The following is an 18730-nucleotide window of genomic DNA, read 5'->3' on the forward strand; positions in this document are numbered from 1 at the left end:
CAAAGGGCTTGTTTGGAAGCCCCCCCCCCCCCCCCCCCGCATCCTGGAAGAAGACCTCTGGCCAGCTGGCAGGTGGCACAGCAAGGTGCAGGTCAATGGGCAGCACTCTGCCAGTTTCCTTTTAGCTGAGGGTGCCTGGAAAGAGCCCCAGCAAAGTCCCGGATTCCAGCAGCTCCTTTCCCAAAGGTCCGAAGACGAACTCAGGCGTCTCACAACCTGGAGAGGAAAACAGGAACTGGCCCCATATCCAAACATCTCAAGCTTCTTGACAATCTTATTTCTCCATCTTGTTGCTTAAGCGGGCACACAGATCTATTGGTGGGGTGAGAGCCGAGATTAGCATCGAATTGTAGAGTCTCTGTGCTTCGGCTGGACAGACCAGAGGCTGCAGCCTGCTGTCCCACAGACGGTGCCAGACTAGCGAAGAGAGGGCGTTTCTCAAACCACAGCAAGTGTCTCAGTCAATTCAGGGCAAGAAGCTTAAGGGTGGGGCTGGGATTCAAACCAAGGGGTCAATGTAGTGGTCAGGGCCACAGGCCTCAGAGACAGAAAGATCTGGCTAGGGTAGATTTGGGACTCTGCCGAGGATTGGCTGTGACCTCGGGCATGCTATTCTTTACCTCTCTAAGCCTCAGTTTCCACATCTGTAAAAACAAAGTGGCAATGCTCCCCAGAGAGGTAGCCAGGTTTTTTGGAGCCTGACGATTAAGCCACTTGGTGGGTGGGGGGGTGTCGGTAACGGGTGGAAAGGGCCTCTTTCGGAATAAGAATACAAAATTACAAATTCAAAATTGCACCCAGGACCTTGGAAGGAGTCCCGTGGAAGGGAGGGCCTGGACAAATCTGTCTCAGATGCCACCAGTTAGCTGAGAGATCATTGGAGCAAAGCCTTTGGCCCATGAGATGATGGTACAGGGAACGGTGTGGCTTGAGTAAAATGCTATAATTTTGAAGGAAGGAGGAAATCTTGGCCCGTTCATCTGTCACTGAAGCAGAGATAATGACAGAGCTTGGAACACTAGAGAAACCCCCTCAAGGCCTTCTTTAGCTACGGAGTTCAATCCTGAATGTCATGTGCGACCTTAGGCAAATCACGTGCTCTCCAGGCGCCAGTGTCCTACCCAGTGAAATGTGGCTGGGGGTTGTTACAGTCTCTGCCTTTTCCGAAAGAACCCTCACGGCTCTCTCCCTGGAGTTCCACAAAAGCTAAGAAGCTTCTGGAGGTGGGTGAGTGCTGGCTCTTTTTTCTCCCAACTTTTCCCGAGAAAGGGAAGCACCCGGAAGGAGGCCTTACAACAGATGTCAGCCAGTGGGAAGTGGAGCCCCCAACCTGGGATGAATAAGGAGATGGGATGTATAGGATTCCCTTGGAGACAGAAATATGGTGTTAGTTAAAAAGCCTGCCGGGTGGCTTAGATGGTTAAGCAACGGACTTCGGCTCAGGTCTTGATCTCGTGGTTCATGAGTTCGAGCCCCGCATGGGACTCTGTGCTGACAGCTGACAGCTCAGAGCATGGAGCCTGCTTCAGATTCTATGTCTCCCTCTCTCTTTGCCCCTCCCCCACTTGTGCACGTGCAAGTCTCTATGTCTCCCTCTCTCAGATTCTATGTCTCTCTCTCTCTCTCTCTCAAAAATCAATAAAAACATTAAAAAACAAAAAAAAAGCCTGACGAGTTGGGGTCTGGTCCCTACTCTGTCACTTTCTAGCTATGTGATCTCAGGCAGGTCCCTTTAGTTGGGTCTGATTTCCTTGGTATTTAATTTATAGGATGAAATGAGAAAATGTAGGCAAAGCACTCAGGAGAATGTCGGTCTCTTAGTGAAGGGCTTCATAAATGTGAGTTCTTAAAATAGTGGGTATTGCAGTCACTGGTGCAGGTGAGGTGGGTAACTCCCCTCCCAGATCCCTTCCTGCCTGTCCTGCTCCAGCCTCTCTTGCACTGGGCTCCTTGGGGCAGGACGAGTGCACTCCGGGGGAGGTGGGCGGGTCCTCATTCCAGCTCCGCCAGAGCCTGCTGAGGCAGGAGCCAAGCCGCTGAGCTGCGGGTTTGCACCTGACGGACACCTTCCTGCTTGCCTCCTTCCAGAGCAGACCTCCTCATCACCCGGAGCCCTCTCGGAAGCAGTCATGCCCGTGACAAAGAGTGCCGGGGGCCCCCAGGGAGCCGTTGACCTCAAACTGGACCTCAGGTACCCACCCAAAAGTGCCAAGAGGCTGCACAGCAAGGACTCCAGTTTCTGGGATGGACACCCTTCCGAGTCGCCAGGCTTAGAGAAAACCACAGGCATAACGTGAGTGCTCTTTTCTGCCACCCCCATTTCTGCCTTCGAGCCCGGACACTTGCCTTGGCAAAAACCCTCGAGTGGCTGCGTCTGACCCCCACCCCATTGTGCAGATAGGAAAACCAAGGTCACAAACGGAGCAGTCAGAGACTGGGTCCAGATGAGAGCGGAGACTTGTGGTCCCGCCCTCCACAGGTGCAGATGGGGACGTTAAGGCCTAGTTACCCCAGGCCACGCACTGGGCCATTGGCAGGAGGGGCGCTAGAATCCTGTGCTGGCCCTACATCAGTTTTGTTCCTGGTCAATCCTGACCATTGGGAAGTGGGGCAGAATCCCCAGCTTCTCAGAGGAGAAGGTGAGATCTGAGCTTAAAACCACAGTGGCCTCACCGACAGCCAAGCCTTACCCACCACCCACCCCATCCTCAAGCTACCCTGGCCTCTACTTCGGCCTCTACTTCAATGGTCAGGACATCAAAAGCACAATATGAGGAAGACTTTCTTCCACCTCCTTGGGGTGTGTTTGGGAGTGGAGGGGGCTTGCAAACCATGACAAGGAAGGGTCTGCAGAAGGAGTTTAGGTGGGGAAGCCAAGCTACGGGGCTCAGCAACCTCGGCGTCCACCACTCAAGCAGAGTGGCCAGTCCACTTAGGAAATGTGGGTGAGGTGGCGTGGTGGAGAGTGCCGCCGCTTCAAGAGAACCTGTTGACCCCACTGGTGTAGTAGAAAAAAACACCCGCGTTCACCTTGTGATTCTGCACCTTCCCTTCCCCAAGCCTCAGTTTTCCCCATATGTAAAATGGGGCTAATTTGGCCTCAGCGCGAATTTAGAGAGGCTGCCTGTGGGAATTACACCTGAAGGGAGGGGACGAGCAGCGGGGAGGGCGAGCAAAGCTCCTTTCCATTGCTGCCCAGGACCCTGTGGACACAATGACTCCACCAGACAGGGCTCAGCTGCCCCGGGGGCTAATCCTGGGGGCTGTGAATTCCTGACACTGAGGGTGAACTCTCCAGGTCTTGGGGCCATCCACTGCTGAGTAGGGATATTTCTCAATCCAAGGCCTTCGGGGAACAGACTAGCTCTCATGTCCTAAACCGACACGTGGTTTGGAGGCAATTTCAACTACTCAAGAAACAAAGAAATAAAAGCATGAGAGAAGTACAGGGATCCTCTGTGGCTTTTGGAGCGAAAGAGAAACAAGTCAGGCAAGCATGGAACTCAGGTCAGCTCACCCGAGTTCACATTCCCACTTAGCTGCTAACTGGCCTGAGCAAGTGACGGAACTTTCTCTGTGCCCCAGTTTCTTTTCTGTGAAATGACATTTCACTCCTCCCAGGATGGCTGCAGAGGTGATTTGTGCATAAAGCCCTCAAGTACAGCACCCTTAAAAGCTGGATGCTGTGAATCCCAGAAAGGTCCAAGGTCAACAAATGAGTTAGGGCTATAAATCATGGGTCTCCTGCCTCCCAGCCCAGTGCTTTGCCCAGCTCACCCCACTAAGTTTTTAAGTTGGCTGAGTAGCCCAAAGTTAAATTCTGATTTCCTAAGTCCTTTGGTTAGAAATGTCTAATGTGACCTACTGACCCTTTCCTTGTTGCAAAACAAGCCTATTATTGGAGAGCCGGGACAAGTGCTCAGTCAGCGATGCTGACACCCACAGGGAGAGAGAAAGGCACCCGACTCTCCGCCCTCTTTCCCCCTCAATTGCTCTCTTTAACCCTTAACAAATGGATGGGCAGATCCTTGGAAAGCTACAGGATCTAGGGATTAACATAAAGATGAGGGTGGTTGGGGCAATCCTTTAAAAATATCATTCCTTCCAACATTCCAACATTTGCAGAGGCTTAACAAAGTAGACGAGTTGCCCAAGATGACACAGCTAGTTAAATAGTGGCCTTGGGATTTAATCCCGGGTTCGTCCAACCTCAGAGACCAGGCTCCTTCCAGAATACATCACAGTCAGTGTCCTTCACAGTCAGTGTCCTTGCTGGAAAGCTCCCGTAGGGAACTTCCAGCGTTTCTAAAGTTGTGGATGTGAACCCAACACCCACCTTGGTTTAACCTGGTCCACGTACAAAGAGGTATAGCAATAGATTGTTTTGTAATTCACCTCCCTGGAATTTAGCCCTGATGGTGTCCTTCACACAACCTTCCCTTCTGTCTTAAAGAAGGGGTCTGAGTTTTTGGTTTTGTTTTTGTTGGGGGTTGAAGGAGGCAAGCCACTCCCTAGCTTGATGTCCTGGCCTGAGGGGCAAAGAAATTCCTCTGGAGCCCAGTCCTCAAATGATCCTGTCTCAATAGACCCCATCTGGAGACCCAAGTCATCTGACCTATTTATTCAGAAGTCACCATGATTTCTCTCTACTGCCAGTCCTTTTCCCTTTTCCCTGAGTTCAGTCCTATTTCAGCTACTAGTTCTCTGACCTTGGATCATTCCCTTTCTGGGCTTCTGTTTCCTTGGTTATGAAATAGCATTATCCCTTTATGCATCTGTCTGGGCCTATTTCTAGGAGGCAGTCCAGTGAAAGTGGGGTAAAGAACAAGGACTCTGAGGCAGTTCTGGGTTCAAATCCTGACTCCCTAGTCTATCTTTGGACATATCGTTAAAAAAAAAGATCTTTGTGCTCAGTTTCCTCATCAGTAAAATAAAAGCAATAACCTACTTCCTAGTCTTGACAAGGGGTTAAATGAGGTAATATGGGTAAAGTACTTAGCATAGTGTCTATTATATACTAAATATTAGAATCGTATACACTGAGTGTTAGCTGCTAAAACCAGAAGAGTTTTGGCAAACCGAGATGGTTGGTTACCCCACAGGAAACCCAGAGGTGCCAGTCAAGGCCATGGGGACCGAGAGATGGCCGGGAGCCCGCCTATCCAGCTGAACTCTGGTGTTGGCATGCTGTGAGAGGAGCCTGTTGGACCTCCTCACCTTCAAACACCTACACCCTCATGTCTCTTCTCCTTTAGAGCATTCCAGACCTTGGTTCACCTGGTAAAAGGCAACATGGGCACAGGGATCCTGGGACTTCCCCTGGCTGTGAAGAATGCAGGCATCCTGGTAAGAGGGGCTGCTGCAGGGGGGGGGGGGGGACCAGTATGACTGGATTGTAGAAGGGAAGTGGGAGGAGAGGCTCTAAGAGTTTTCAGTGGCTTGCAACAAGCAGTCTTTCTGGGAGGCAGCTGGGTCCAGACTTAGAGTCTAGACATCTAGCCAGGGTTTGAGTTCTGGCTCTGCCACAGACTCTGAGTGGCCTTGGCCACTCTGTCCCTTCTCTGGGACTCCGTTTTCTCCCTTGTAGGATGCAGGGGTTGGACTATGACTAGTTTTCCAGTTGTGTCCTATGGAGCAGGGGGTCTCAGAAGGAGCCCCCTACTCCCACCACAACACCCACTGGAATTGCTTTAGGTACTTTTTCGGAGTACCACTTGAGATTATATTCGAAAGAATAGCTGTTGCTGGTTTAGCAAGCGGGACTTGCAAAGCAGTTTGCTGGAAAGGCCCTCGAGTGCTGAATGGCGTCTGTGCTACCAGGTATCTCCTTGCAGTGCTCTTCATAAATCCATCCTCTTCTCTCTTCCCATTTCCTTGACTCCCCCTTCTTCCAGATGGGCCCGCTCAGTTTGCTGGCAATGGGCTTCATCGCCTGCCACTGTATGCACATCCTGGTCAAGTGTGCCCGGCGCTTCTGCCACAGGTAAGGAAAACAGCATCCTCCCGGTGATTCCTTTGATACTCAGGTCTCAGGGACATCCCAGAAACCTCCTAAATAAGCCAGAGTTCTGAATTTCGTCCAAGAAGGCCAAGGAAAAGAGAAAAGCAGTGGGACAGGGATCTAAGGCGAGGCTCTGCCATATGACTCAATAGGTGATATTGATCAGGCCACTGGGCTTATCTGCTTGGCTCATCTGGAAATCAGGCATAAACAATCCATGCCTAACCCTGCCTCAGAGAACTGTGATGAGAATCCACTGGGATCATGGACTTGAAAACTACTGTGCCCACGTGAGGTATGCATTATTACCCTTGTCATGTAGTAACCACCCCCACTTGACAGGGAAGGAACACAAGCCACCCAAGAAGTACCTCCAGGTGTCTAAGTCTGAACTAGAACTTGGGTCTCTGCCCCAGTGTTCTTTCCACTCTAGCGGGGTCCTGCCTTGCTGTGTGTCTCCTGACTTTTCAGTACATGATCTTAGGTTAAAGTGCCTCTTGGTAACTGTGTGTATACTTTCTCCCACAGGCTTAACAAGCCCTTCATGGACTATGGCGACACAGTACTGCACGGACTGGAAGCCAGCCCCAGCGCCTGGCTCCGGAGCCATGCCCACTGGGGAAGGTACCTTGTTCTTGCTTTACCTGAAGTGGAGTAAGGTGCAGGAGGAGGACATGTGTGGCTGTCAGGGATGCCTTCTTCCCTGGAAAGCTGGCTCATGTGGCACAGAATACTGGACTTTCCACATGGACGGGGTTCATTGGCAATCTTCCTGATCCAGCCCCCCTCCTTATATACCTCCAGTGACAGGGTGCTCATTCCTTTGTCTTGCAGCTTTAATACTGTTTGCTTATTTATTAAACTGCATTTGTCCAATTGTACTATGTACTAGGCCCTGGAAATACTGTGGAGAGCAAGGCAAGGAGGCTTTGCTCTCAAAGAACCCATAATCCAGTGGCAAAGACCAGCGTTACACAGTTTAGGAGACAGTCACTTAATAACCACTGGGATAAGTGTGATGAAGGAAAGAAATACTAGTTTCTGGGGTGCCTTGGGTGGCTCGGTTGGTTAAGCACCTGACTCTTGATTTTGGCTCATGTCAGGATCTCACAGTTCATGAGTTTGAGCCCCACATCAGGCTCTGTGCTGACAGTGTGGAGCCTGTTTGGGATTCTCTCTCTCCCTCTCTGTCCCTCTCCCACTCATGCTCTCTCTCTCTCTCTCTCTCTCTCTCCCTCCCTCAAAATAAATAAATAAACTTTAGAAAAAAAGTTAAAAAAAAATACTAGCTGCTACCGGGCAGGTAAGGAGATGCGCATGAGCTCATGTGGGCTGCCTAAGATGGAACAGTTGAGATGAGCCCAGAAGGGAAGAATTCTTGAGTATGAGGAATTACTTAGGGGAAGTGGGCAGGAGCCTGGATGGCCTTCCAGGAAGAAGGAAGAGCAGGGTGTGAAGGTCTGAAGCACGAAAGTATACATGACAGTTTCAAGGCACAGAAATACTTAGGTAGCTTGAGGGCAGAGAATCAAGGAGATGACACTGAGGAATGACCCAGGGGCCCAAGCAACCTGTACCTTTTAGACCCTCCTAAAGGCTTTGTTCTTTTCTTCAAAACAACCAGGAAGCCACCGGAGAGTGTTAATCAGGCAAATGATCATATTTGTATTGTTTAAAGATCTCTCTGGCTTTGGGACGCCTGGGTAGCTCAGTCCATTAAGTGTCTGACTCTTGATTTCAACTCAGGTCATGGTCTCATGGTTTGTGGAATCAAGCCCCACGTCGAGCTCTGTGCTGCCAGTGTAGAGCCTACTTGGGATTCTCTCTCTCTCTCTCTCTCTCTCTCTCTCTTTCTGCCTCTCTCCCACTCACACTCTCTCAATCTCTCTCTCAAATAAAAAACATTAAAAAAAATTTTTTTTAATGTTTATTTATTCTTGAGACAGAGAGAGAGAGCACAAGCAGGGGAGGGGCAGAGAGACAGGGAGACACAGAATCCAAAGCAGGCTCCAGGCTCTGAGCTGTCAGCACAGAGCCCAATGTGGGGCTTGAACTCACTAACTGTGAGACCATGACCTGAGCTGAAGTCAGACACTTAGCCAGCTGAGCTACCCAAGTACTCCATAAATAAAAAACATTTTAAAAAATCTTTTTAAAAAATCTTCTGTTAGGAGAATACATTGTAAGCGAGCAACCATAGATTTAGTGAGACCCATGAGAAGGCTATTGACAATATCAAGGCAGATAGCAGTGACAGCTGGGACCAAGCTGGTGGCAATAGGAATAGGGAAAAGTGAATTTGGTTATGCTTTGGACCGTGGACTGTGGGAAAAGGAAAGGCAAGGTTGACTCAGATTTCTGAGGACTTCCGTTTTGGACAAGTTGAGTTTGAAGTTCAAGTGGAGATGGCAGGTGGGTAGTGATATATATGGATTTGAACATATCTTCATGCAAGAGATACAGAACCGAAGTCATCAGCCATGGTGGCAGGGGTCAGAAGAGGTCCCTCAGGGAGAATTTATCATGAGAAGAAAAGGGAAGAAAGACCAAGACGTCGAGGACCCTTGGCTGTGCTGAAGTCCTCCTCCGGCAACTCCTGTCTTTTGCTTTCAGGGGTGACACTGACAAGTCAACCCCTTCCATTCTGTGGTACTTGGGGCTAAATCTACTCTTCCGTTTTTGTTTTCAGGCCTGTCCCCACCCTGTCTGCGTACTCTTTTCTGAGCACCATGTATGCCAAAGTCGCTGTTGAATTCGGATACCCTACACCATTACAGTCCCTGCGCTGTGCCCTCTCATGTAATGTAGTCGACAGACCATCATGGGTCTGGGGCCTCCTTCGGCCCAAAGCCTGTTCACATACTGAATCAATAAATTCAGCCTCTGAGCGGACGAGGGAAGACTTTGGGACGATAACCAGAACTTTCCCAGAGTGTGAGCCAAGAGGAGGCTTCCCCTATCACTTACCCCTCAAATCCTTGTACTCATCATGGGACATATTAAGCAGCATTTACCTGGCTGGCTCAGTCAGTAGAAGATACGACTCTTAACCTCAGGGCCATGAGTTTAAGCCCCACACTGGGTGTGGAGCCTAGTTAAAAAATTTTTTTTTAATTTTTTTTACTGTTTATTCAGTTTTGAGAGAGAGACAGAACATGAGCAGGAGAGGGGCAGAGAGAGAGGGAAACACAGGATCTGAAGGAGGCTCCAGGCTCTGAGCTGTCAGCACAGAACCTGACACAGGGCTCGAACTCACAAACCGTGAGATCATGACCTGAGCTGAGTCGGACTCTCAACCGACCGAGCCACCCAAGTGCCCTGAGCCTAGTTAAAATTAAAATGAAGTTAAAGCAGCTTTTCCTGCTCTTCTTGGGGCTCTTGCTCCATGAATCATCCCCTTTCCTATAACTTGAACTTCTATTTTGATCCGTGGTCTCTTCCTCTCAACATTTAAATGCACTCATGCACTGCCATCTTAAAAATAATGAAATAAACTCATAAAGTTTCCTGGACCTCACACCATCCTCCAGCAACCATCCTATCTTACATTCAGCAGCTGCTTATTCAGCAGATATGTACTGAATGCCTGCAGTGTGTCAGGATGTGTTCTAGGCAATGGGTCTACAGTGATGAATGGAAGGAATGGGCCCATCAAGCCCAGACTCACACTTAGCTCCGTGAAAGAACAGCACACCCTCTGACTTTGCTTCCATACATCTGGTTCACACCACTTCCGTGGGTCACCTAGATTTTCTGTCCTTACGCTTCTGTTGAAGCTCTTTCCACCAGTGTCCTAAAAGGCCTCTTTATTGCACCTTCTTTGCCCTAGAGAGCCTCTCAACAGTGTGGGTACAATTGGCTATTCTCTTCTTCAAACATTCTCTCTTCCCTTGGCTTCTACTAAACCCTCTCCCCACTCCTAGTTTCCCACCTACCTCTCTGGCCAGTCCTTTGCTTTCATTGCAGGCTCCTTTGTTTCTGTCTCCCCTTTAAATATTAGTGTTCTCTAGGGTTTGGAACTCTGCCGTCTCTTCTCCTCCCCCCACACACTCCCCAGCACTGACCTGCCTTCTCAAGACCTTATCCGTTACTGACAAATCAGCAGTTCCAGACCCTATATAAGGGTCTCCTTATATATAAGTTGTCTATATAAGTGGTCTCCTGAATGTCTCTTCTAGGAACCTCAGGCTCAATAATTCAGTTACTGAATGTGTCAATTCATGCCCTTCTCCTAAAACCTGTTCCTTCCTTCCAGTTCGTTTTGTTGTCTGAGCCAAAGCCCATCAGTCACCTTTCATCATTTCCTTTCCCTTTCCCCCAGATGTAGGTGGTCAACAGGTTATTTAAGTTCTAGATCCCTAGTACGCCTTAAAATGCTTTAATGCCTTTGTCTTTGTCCAGGCTGCTGGACACCTCTGTTCTTGTAAGAATCTCCTATCCAGTCTTCCCATCCTGAGTCTTGCCCCCTCCAATGGATTCCACACGGCCAGAGAAATCTGCCTAATTCCTTCGCCGAAATGCTTTCCTCACTTCTTCCTCTCCATCTCCTCCTCCTCATCTTCTTTTTAAAAATATCTCTCTTTCTTCCCCTCCCCAAGGGATTCCCACCAAGGTATTGGTTTTTCTAGGAAGGCTCTCTGCTCTATAATTTGGGGAAAGTGTCCTTTTCACCATGGCCCTCGGTGCCATATTCTTTTTTGTCCATCTCACCCACGACTCTATGAACCCTAGAGGAGGGTGCCATGTGTTATTTGTGTTTCCTCAGAGCCTAATGAGGTGTCTGGCACCTGGTGGAAAAAATTTTAATGTTAATGATAGCTAATTAAAAATGTAGTGCCTACTGCCCTACATCAATTTAGTATCGATTATGAGGAATGCCACAGAGCCAGGGATGGGGGAGGTTCCTAACCATGAAGAATCTCACCACTTGCTGAGCTGAGAGTGTGAGGATGGTTGAGAAACATTTTTTTAAAAAGAACTGTCGTTACCTCACTTCTTACTGCCCCATTGTTGATTGAGGTAGCAGAACGGAGGGTGCTGGTACAGGGACACCAAGCCCTAGGGACAGACATCGAATTGACAAATCAACTCATCTTTTATAACGCGTTTTCTCTCTCTCCCTTCTCTTCCAGGCATATCGTGAGCTTCTTCCTTATAGTCACCCAGCTGGGCTTCTGCTGTGTGTACGTTGTGTTTCTGGCTGATAATTTAAAACAGGTAGAGTCTTCTAGAGAAGGTGGAAGGGAAAAGGACATGGAAGAGGAGGGTCCTCATTTAGTTGTTCAGCAAATGTGGCTTCTTCTCTTGGGCTCCTAGTGTCCTCATCTGTACAACAAAGGAAGTTAAATTAGATGTTATCAAAGAACCCAGACTTCCCCCAGTTCACGTGTCTGTTCTACAAGTGGTTACTTTTTTCATAGTACCCTTGGTCCGGTACCTTGGACCCGTTCTCAAAGCCCGTCTCTAAAACTGAGCTGGGAGGAACCTTGGATTTTGTCAGTTGTCCAGCCTTGGAGCTTAATCACCCTTAACTTTCCTAAAGTGGATATGGTTCTTTTTGGATGATAGCTAATCTTCTTTGGACGATCTTTTTTTTTTTTTTAATTTTTTTAATGTTTATTTATTTTTGAGAGACACAGAGCATGAGCAGGGGAGGGGCAGAGAGAGACAGAGACAGAATCTGAAGCAGGTTCCAGGCTCTGAGCTGCCAACACAGAGCCCGACATAGGACTACAACCCATGAGCTGTGAGATCATGACCTGAGCTGAAGTTGGACACTTAACCGACTGAGCCACTCAGGCGCCCCATTCTTTGGACCATCTTTATCTACCTTTAGCTTCTTAACCTCCGGTTTAACAGTTGTTGTCTCTAGGACGTTGTTTTGATCTAGCCCAGAAGTTATCTTGTAGCAATATAAGCAAAATAATACGGGTAGTAACAAAGGCCATCCTTAGTCAATGATTTAGAAATTTAGAAATGTAAAGAAATCAGAAGGAAAAAAAATAGTAAGCGTTCAGAGTTAGCCTCTGTTCTATGTCAGGAACAGGGAACATGGTATGGGCTTCCCCTCATTCAGTTCTCTCCATAGCCTTATCAGAGTAGGTACTGTGGCTATTCCCATTTCGCAGATGAGAAAACTAAAGCTATGAACTATAATGTATACAAGATCACAGAAGCACAGTCAAAAATCCAGGCCTTTTGACATCAGAGCTGCAGTTCTTGAACACCATACCATATTGCTTTTCAAAATGAAACAAAATTATTGTTAATTCAACCACTCAGGTTATTGTCTTAAGTTAGTATCAGCTGGTGAGCATTTTGTAATGTCCTTATATTTTTATTTTTATTTTATTTATTTTTTTAAATTTTTTTTAACCTTTATTTATGAGACAGAGAGAGACAGAACATGAACGGGGGAGGGTCAGAGAGAGGGAGACACAGAATCTGAAACAGGCTCCAGGCTCTGAGCTGTCAGCACAGAGCCCGATGCAGGGCTGGAACTCACGGACTGCAAGATCACGACCTGAGCCGAAGTCGGACGCTTAACCAACTGAGCCACCCAGGCGCCCCTGTCCTTATATTTTTAAATATAACTTCTGCTAGTTTCATATTTCATCACACAGATTAGCCATGACTTAGTCTTCTGTCATTGGATATTTTCTTTTTTTCCCTTTGTTTTTCTACTATAATCTGTGGAAATGTTTGTATACCCCTTTATTTCCTTAGCATATATTCCTTAAGGTAAAATTATGGGATCAAAGAGTTTGATTGTTTGAAGGCTCTTAAGACACGTCATCAGATGGCCGCTTGGAAATCAGTCTGCTGAACGTTATCATCTCTGTCTAAAGACATAGCAAGCATTCACTTGAAGAGTTTGCAGGCTCAGTAGAATGTGTTCTAAAAAATAAAAAGTTAGCATCAGTGTATTGTGGTGCTGGGTCAGGACACCACTGACAACACTCTGAGGGCAGGGCTGCTTAATTGTGAACTTAATGGGCAAAATACGTGGGGGCAGAAAAGATCATTAGAGCAAGGGAGGTCTCCCTTGTGGAGGTCCATGTGGGCTGGGTATTGAAGGAAGGTTGGAGGAGAGGTTCTGGCAGCCAAGAAGGGAGGCATGAACACCTGGAGGCAGGAATGTGCAGGACTTGCCCAGGAGAGGCAATAAAATTGGTTGTAGAAGGTGTAGGCTTTGGGAGAGGAAGAGCCTTCCAGATTGAATGGTGCCCAGTATAGAGGACCATGAGTGCTGGCTAATGTGCCAAATATTTTTCCTATTGTAGTGAGGAATCAGAAAAAAAATAGACTTAATCGTTCATTCAAGTAGCTGTGGTATATTAAATGAAAAGGAGACTTCAAAATAAGAGCATATGCTGTGATTGCAGTCTTATAAAATGAAAAGGATGCATATGATACATGTAATTTGTGATATGGTATAGAAAATGCATAAATGGGGAGCACCTAGGTGGCTCGGTAGGTTAAGCGTCCGACTTCAGCTCAGGTCATGATCTCAGGGTTCATGGGTTTGAGCCCCGCGTCGAGCTCTGTGCTGACAGGTCAGAGCCTGGAGTCTGCTTCGGATTCTATGTCTCCCTCTCTCTCTGCCCCTCCCCCATGTGTGCGTGCTCTCTCTCTCTCTCTTTCTCTCTCTCTCTCTCTCAAAAATAAGAACATTTAAACATTTTTTTTAAAAAAGACAAGAAAATGCATAGATGAATATATTCCAGGGCATTACCCTGGCTACCAACGGGTACTGAGATTGTCATTGCCTTTACGTTTTCTTCTTGCCTAACTCTAGTTTCTAATTGTTCTAATTGTATTGCTTGCAGAATACAACTGTATCAGTTAATTCAGGCTGATTCTAAATGAGGGTAGTACCAACCCTCTTCTCCCCCATTCCCCCTGACTTTACCAAGGGATGTTTGTATTGTGTGCAGAGGGGTGTTTCTTGTGCATCACAATGATTGGGGGATGCAAATAGCTTTTATTGGGTGGGGTGCAGGGATGCTAAATGTCCTGCAGTGAATGCAGTCCTGACAAAGAATAATTCTCTCACTCAGAATGCCAGTATTGGTCCAATTAAGAAACAGTAAGTGATGGGTTTTTTGGTTATAAGCAAAAGAGACACCCACCCTAACTCATTGTGAGGCCCTGGCGTGTGAGACATTCCAGCTCTTTGTGAGGGATTTGATTATGGACCACGCACTAAGCTCATCGTGTGGCCAACAGATACATTGAATCTTCCCTCTTGCTTTTCCCATTTCTTCCTCAGGTAGTGGAAGCAGTTAATGGCACCACCAACAACTGCCATTACAATGAGACAGTGATTCTGACGCCCACCATGGACTCTCGACTCTACATGCTTGCCTTCCTGCCCTTCCTGGTGCTGCTGGTCCTCATCCGGAACCTCAGGGTCTTGACCGTCTTCTCCATGTTGGCCAACATCAGCATGCTGGTCAGCTTGATCATCATCACCCAGTATATTGCCCAGGTTAGTGCACACCACACACCTGACCCCTCCAGTGGGCAGAGACTTTTCTCTAGATACCTGCCTAGAGCGAGCCCTGAGGGTAGGTATGTACCTGACTCTCCAGCCGAGTACCATTGTACCATTTTTTCCGCAAAGGTGTCTCTGCGCAGTCTCCTTCTTCTCGGTATCTCCTCTTTTATATTGCTTCTCCAATACTTGTCAAATTCTGGGCTTTGAAAAAAATTATACTCTGTAAGGAAAACATCTTGATTGGTGAACTACAGACCATTCCTCTAATGGTTAGATAGCAGCAAAAGGCAAATGAAAAATAAGATCCCCTACTGGATCCTATTATCACAGAGACTAATCTCAGAAGACCACAAGCAAATCTGTCACAATGCAAATTATGATGCCTTTGAGGTTGAATTATGGATATTGATTTTTCCCTCAATTTCTACTTTTCCATCCTTTCTAATTGTATTTATTGGACAAGGCTGCATAGAAATTTAAACCCTTGGCCTACCTCATACCTTTCAGATGTTATTCTCTTTCAGAAGTCACAAGAAAAAAATTATCTTGTCCATGGAATTTAATAAAAATAACAAATTAGTTAAGTATTGTAGGAGGACTACAAATCGGTCTTATATTCCTTAAGACAATATATTAATAAATCCTACAAAAGTGAATTTCCTAATGAGATAGCTACCTTCGAGTCATTTTTAGACCATTCCTGAGGTGGCCCAGTTAGAGAAATAGCTCTGTAATTGGTGTCACATTCCAGGTCACAGGGCACATAAAATATTTATTCCAGTACTTTTCTTCCCTTCAATTTATAACTCATTGAGGATCTATAAAAGGGGACTTTCATATCTATCTAACTACTTTGGACTCGCTAGAATATCACTGAAACTATAGACACAGCACTTTGTGTCACCCCTAACCTCTGGTACATACCAAGTGTCCAAGGGCATTTCAGGCTGGTACCAACCTGTGGTGTGTAAGATTTTCTTTTGGAGGATTCTGGTAAGCCATACTCACATCATGAGGTCCTGACCCTTCAGTACTTTGAATACCTCAATGTCTCTTTCCTCTGGCTCTTCGGTATCGTGTGGTGTTAAAATCAGCTTTGGTGCCTACTTCCTTTTGAAGTTTTCTGAATTTCTTGACATTCGTTTTTGGTTTTGTTTTTGTTTTTTAATTTAGATTTACTGTCAGAATATTCCCCTCTTAAATGAGCCCAAACACGCTTTAAGAATAAAGGTCCTAGGGGCACCTGGGTGGCTCAGTCGGTTAAGCGTCCGACTTCGGCTCAGGTCATGATCTCACGGTCCGTGGGTTCGAGCCCCGCGTCGGGCTCTGTGCTGACAGCTCAGAGCCTGGAGCCCATTTCAGATTCTGTGTCTCCCTCTCTCTCTGCCCCTCCCCTGTTCATACTCTGTCTCTCTCTGTCTCAAAAATAAATGTTAAAAAAAAATTAAAAAAAAAAAAAAAAAAAAGAATAAAGGTCCTACTACATTTCTCTCTCCCGTAGGAAATTCCAGACCCCAGCCGGTTGCCACTGGTAGCGAGTTGGAAGACCTATCCTCTGTTCTTTGGAACAGCCATTTTTTCATTTGAAAGCATTGGCGTGGTAAGGTTGGAATTGGGGTAGCCTTTCCCCGGTGCTGTGGGTGGCCTTCTGAACAGGAGCCGGGAGCTCTGGGTTTCTGGGTTTCTGTGTGCACATAGGAGAAAGTAACCTCTTGTCCCAATACATCTATTAAACATTTATCTTCATGCCAACATGTGTTTCCTAATCTTTTAAAAGCAAGGCAAATGGAGGTATACAATTTACAGGATGTAATGAAGCAAACAAAAGGAGTTTTAAGCTGGAAAGTACTACACGTTTACGATGGATTATTATATAGTTTGTGCTTCCACACTTGAGGAAGGGAAGTGCTATGCATGTAATTTTTGTTTACTTTTAGTTTACATACAGTGCAATTCACTTGGGGGGGGTGTACATTTCTCTAAGTTTGGGAAATGCATAGAGTCATAGATACACCACAATCAGGACACAGAACAACTCCCTCACCACAAAAAAAAAAAAAACCCTGTGCTGCTCCCATTGTAGTCCGCTCTCCCCCCCCCCCCCCCGCCCCCGCCCCGCCACTGACCCCTGGCAACCACCCTCTTTCTATTCTCTGTCTCTATTGTTTTATTGTTTCCCGAATGTCATACACATGGGGTCATGCTGTATGTAACCTTTTGAGACTGCACGTAAGATTATCTGTGTTGTGGGGCGTCTGGGTGGCTCAGCTGAGTAAACGCCCAACTCTTGATTTCGGCTCAGGTCATGATCTCACTGTTCGTGAGTTCGAGCCACGCATCGGAGCTTGCGATCCTCTCTCTCTCCCTGTCTCACTCTCTGCCCCTCCCCTGCTTGTGCATACATGCACATGAGTGCCCCTTCTCTCTCTCTCTCTCTCTCTCTCTCTCAAATAAACTTTATATATATATATATGTATTTTTTTTTTTTTTTTTTTTTTAAAGATCGTCTGTGTTGTTGCATCCATCAATAGCTCCTTGCTTTCGATGGCTGAACATCCACTGTGTGGGCAATACCGCGATTTGTTTATCAGTTTACCTGTTGAAGAGCAGCTAGGTTGTTTCCAATTTATGACAATGGCAACATTGTTCATAATAGTCATAAACTGGAAATGACCTAACAGTTGTTGAAATGTAAGAATTCTATACATATTCCAAATGCAAGTCCTTTATTGGATATATAATTTGCAAATATTTTCTGTAGTCTGTAGCTTGTCTTTTCATTCTCTTAGCAGTGCCTTTCATAGAGCAAAAGATTTAAAATTTGATGAAGTCCAATAGATCAAAATTTTAGTTTTATGGATCCTGCTTTTGATGTTTTATCTAAAACCACTTTCCCTAACATAAGTCCACAAAGATTTTCCCCTATATTTTCTTTTAAATATTTTATAATTTTATCATACATTTAGATCTGTGATCCATTCTGAGTTAATTTTTGATAAAGATGTTTATACATGGGAGTTCATTTTTGTTTAATAGGATGGCCAATTGTTCCAGCATCATCTGTTGAAAAGACTGTTCATTCTCCATTGAATTGCCTTTGCATCTTCACAGTATTGTCCTCCATGAACATGGGATGTCTTTCCATTTATTTGGGCCTTCTTTCATTTCTTTAAATAATGTTTTGATCTTTCACATCACATTTCCATACATGCACAACTTAGGGCTGAGCCCAGGACTTCACCCACAGATGCAGGAGATCAGTTTCTCCAGCATCCTCCTATCCATGTTTTCCTGCACACTCATCAGCTTCCAGTGGCTTTTTTTTTTCTGGTTCTCTGGCTAGAAAGCTAGGGTTTTAGCCTCCCTATAGTGCTATGCACACTTCCTGTAACTGAGTCTGACTGGGGTTAAGCACTGAGAGAAAAGAGAGGGAAAAACTAAAATAAAAACGAATGAATGAATGAATAGGGATTCCTTCCAGGGCCTTCTTCATGGACATGCAACCTGTGCAATCACATAGAGACCTGCCTTTGGAAGGATCCCGTACATGGTTTAATGCTCTACCTTCATCATCTTGAAATTCTTGATTTTTGAACAAGGTGCCCTGCATTATCATTTTGCACTAGACCCTGCAAATTATATACCAGTGCTGATTTACCCCTACATTCTATAGACCCCCAAATCCCCCTCCCCTAGTTCCTTTGCTCAAAGAGAAAAGCTTGCGTCAGATTTTTGGGTGCCTGTGTGACCACCACAGTCACTGGTCCACCAAGATGCTGCTTTGTGATGGGGACTTGCCCTGGGAGTGTGGTGTTGAGAGTAAAAAAGGAAACAAAAAAGTAGGGACTCTCTTCATACTTTTCAGAGTCCTTGGGTAGTTATTTTGTGTATCCTGCCCAGGGCTTTTAGTTTTAATCAGGAAGAGAGCTATGGTGGAATGTGCTTACACCATCTTAATGGAAATGGAAGCACTTTATATTTAGAATGTTGGATACTCATGGCAAAAAGCAGAGTGCCATGGTTGAGTAAATGACTTTGGAGGCAGACTATGCTGGAATCTTACTTCAGCCACGGGTTACTCTCTGAACTCTAATTCCCCAGCTAATGATGGAAGTAATTGTTCAGTAAGTATCAAACACCTACTAGATACTAATGATGATCAGTATCAGAGTTCAGATTACCACTAGAAATCTTCTAGCCTAGTCTCCAACTTTACAGAAGAGGAGCCT

At 46.2% G+C, this 18730-nt stretch overlaps 1 protein-coding gene across 2 annotated transcripts in view; it reads left to right on the top strand.

Annotated features, from left to right (window-relative positions):
• SLC36A2 (solute carrier family 36 member 2) overlaps positions 1–18730 on the top strand; it is a 53281-nt gene that overhangs the window by 24910 nt on the left and 9641 nt on the right. Inside the window, exons 1-8 of one of the 2 annotated variants that reach the window (XM_042948705.1) lie at positions 1217–1227; positions 2089–2293; positions 5256–5346; positions 5895–5983; positions 6530–6625; positions 11134–11218; positions 14274–14492; positions 16003–16101. In XM_042948705.1, coding sequence (XP_042804639.1) covers positions 2130–2293; positions 5256–5346; positions 5895–5983; positions 6530–6625; positions 11134–11218; positions 14274–14492; positions 16003–16101 — 843 coding nt within the window. In that variant the 5' untranslated portion in view covers positions 1217–1227; positions 2089–2129. Of the gene's footprint in view, positions 1–1216; positions 1228–2088; positions 2294–5255; positions 5347–5894; positions 5984–6529; positions 6626–11133; positions 11219–14273; positions 14493–16002; positions 16102–18730 lie in introns of those variants that run through there. The other variant, XM_042948708.1, reaches the window with a different exon arrangement.

Source organism: Panthera leo, chromosome A1, assembly GCF_018350215.1.
Source record: "Panthera leo isolate Ple1 chromosome A1, P.leo_Ple1_pat1.1, whole genome shotgun sequence".
Taxonomy (NCBI): Eukaryota; Metazoa; Chordata; class Mammalia; order Carnivora; family Felidae; genus Panthera; species Panthera leo.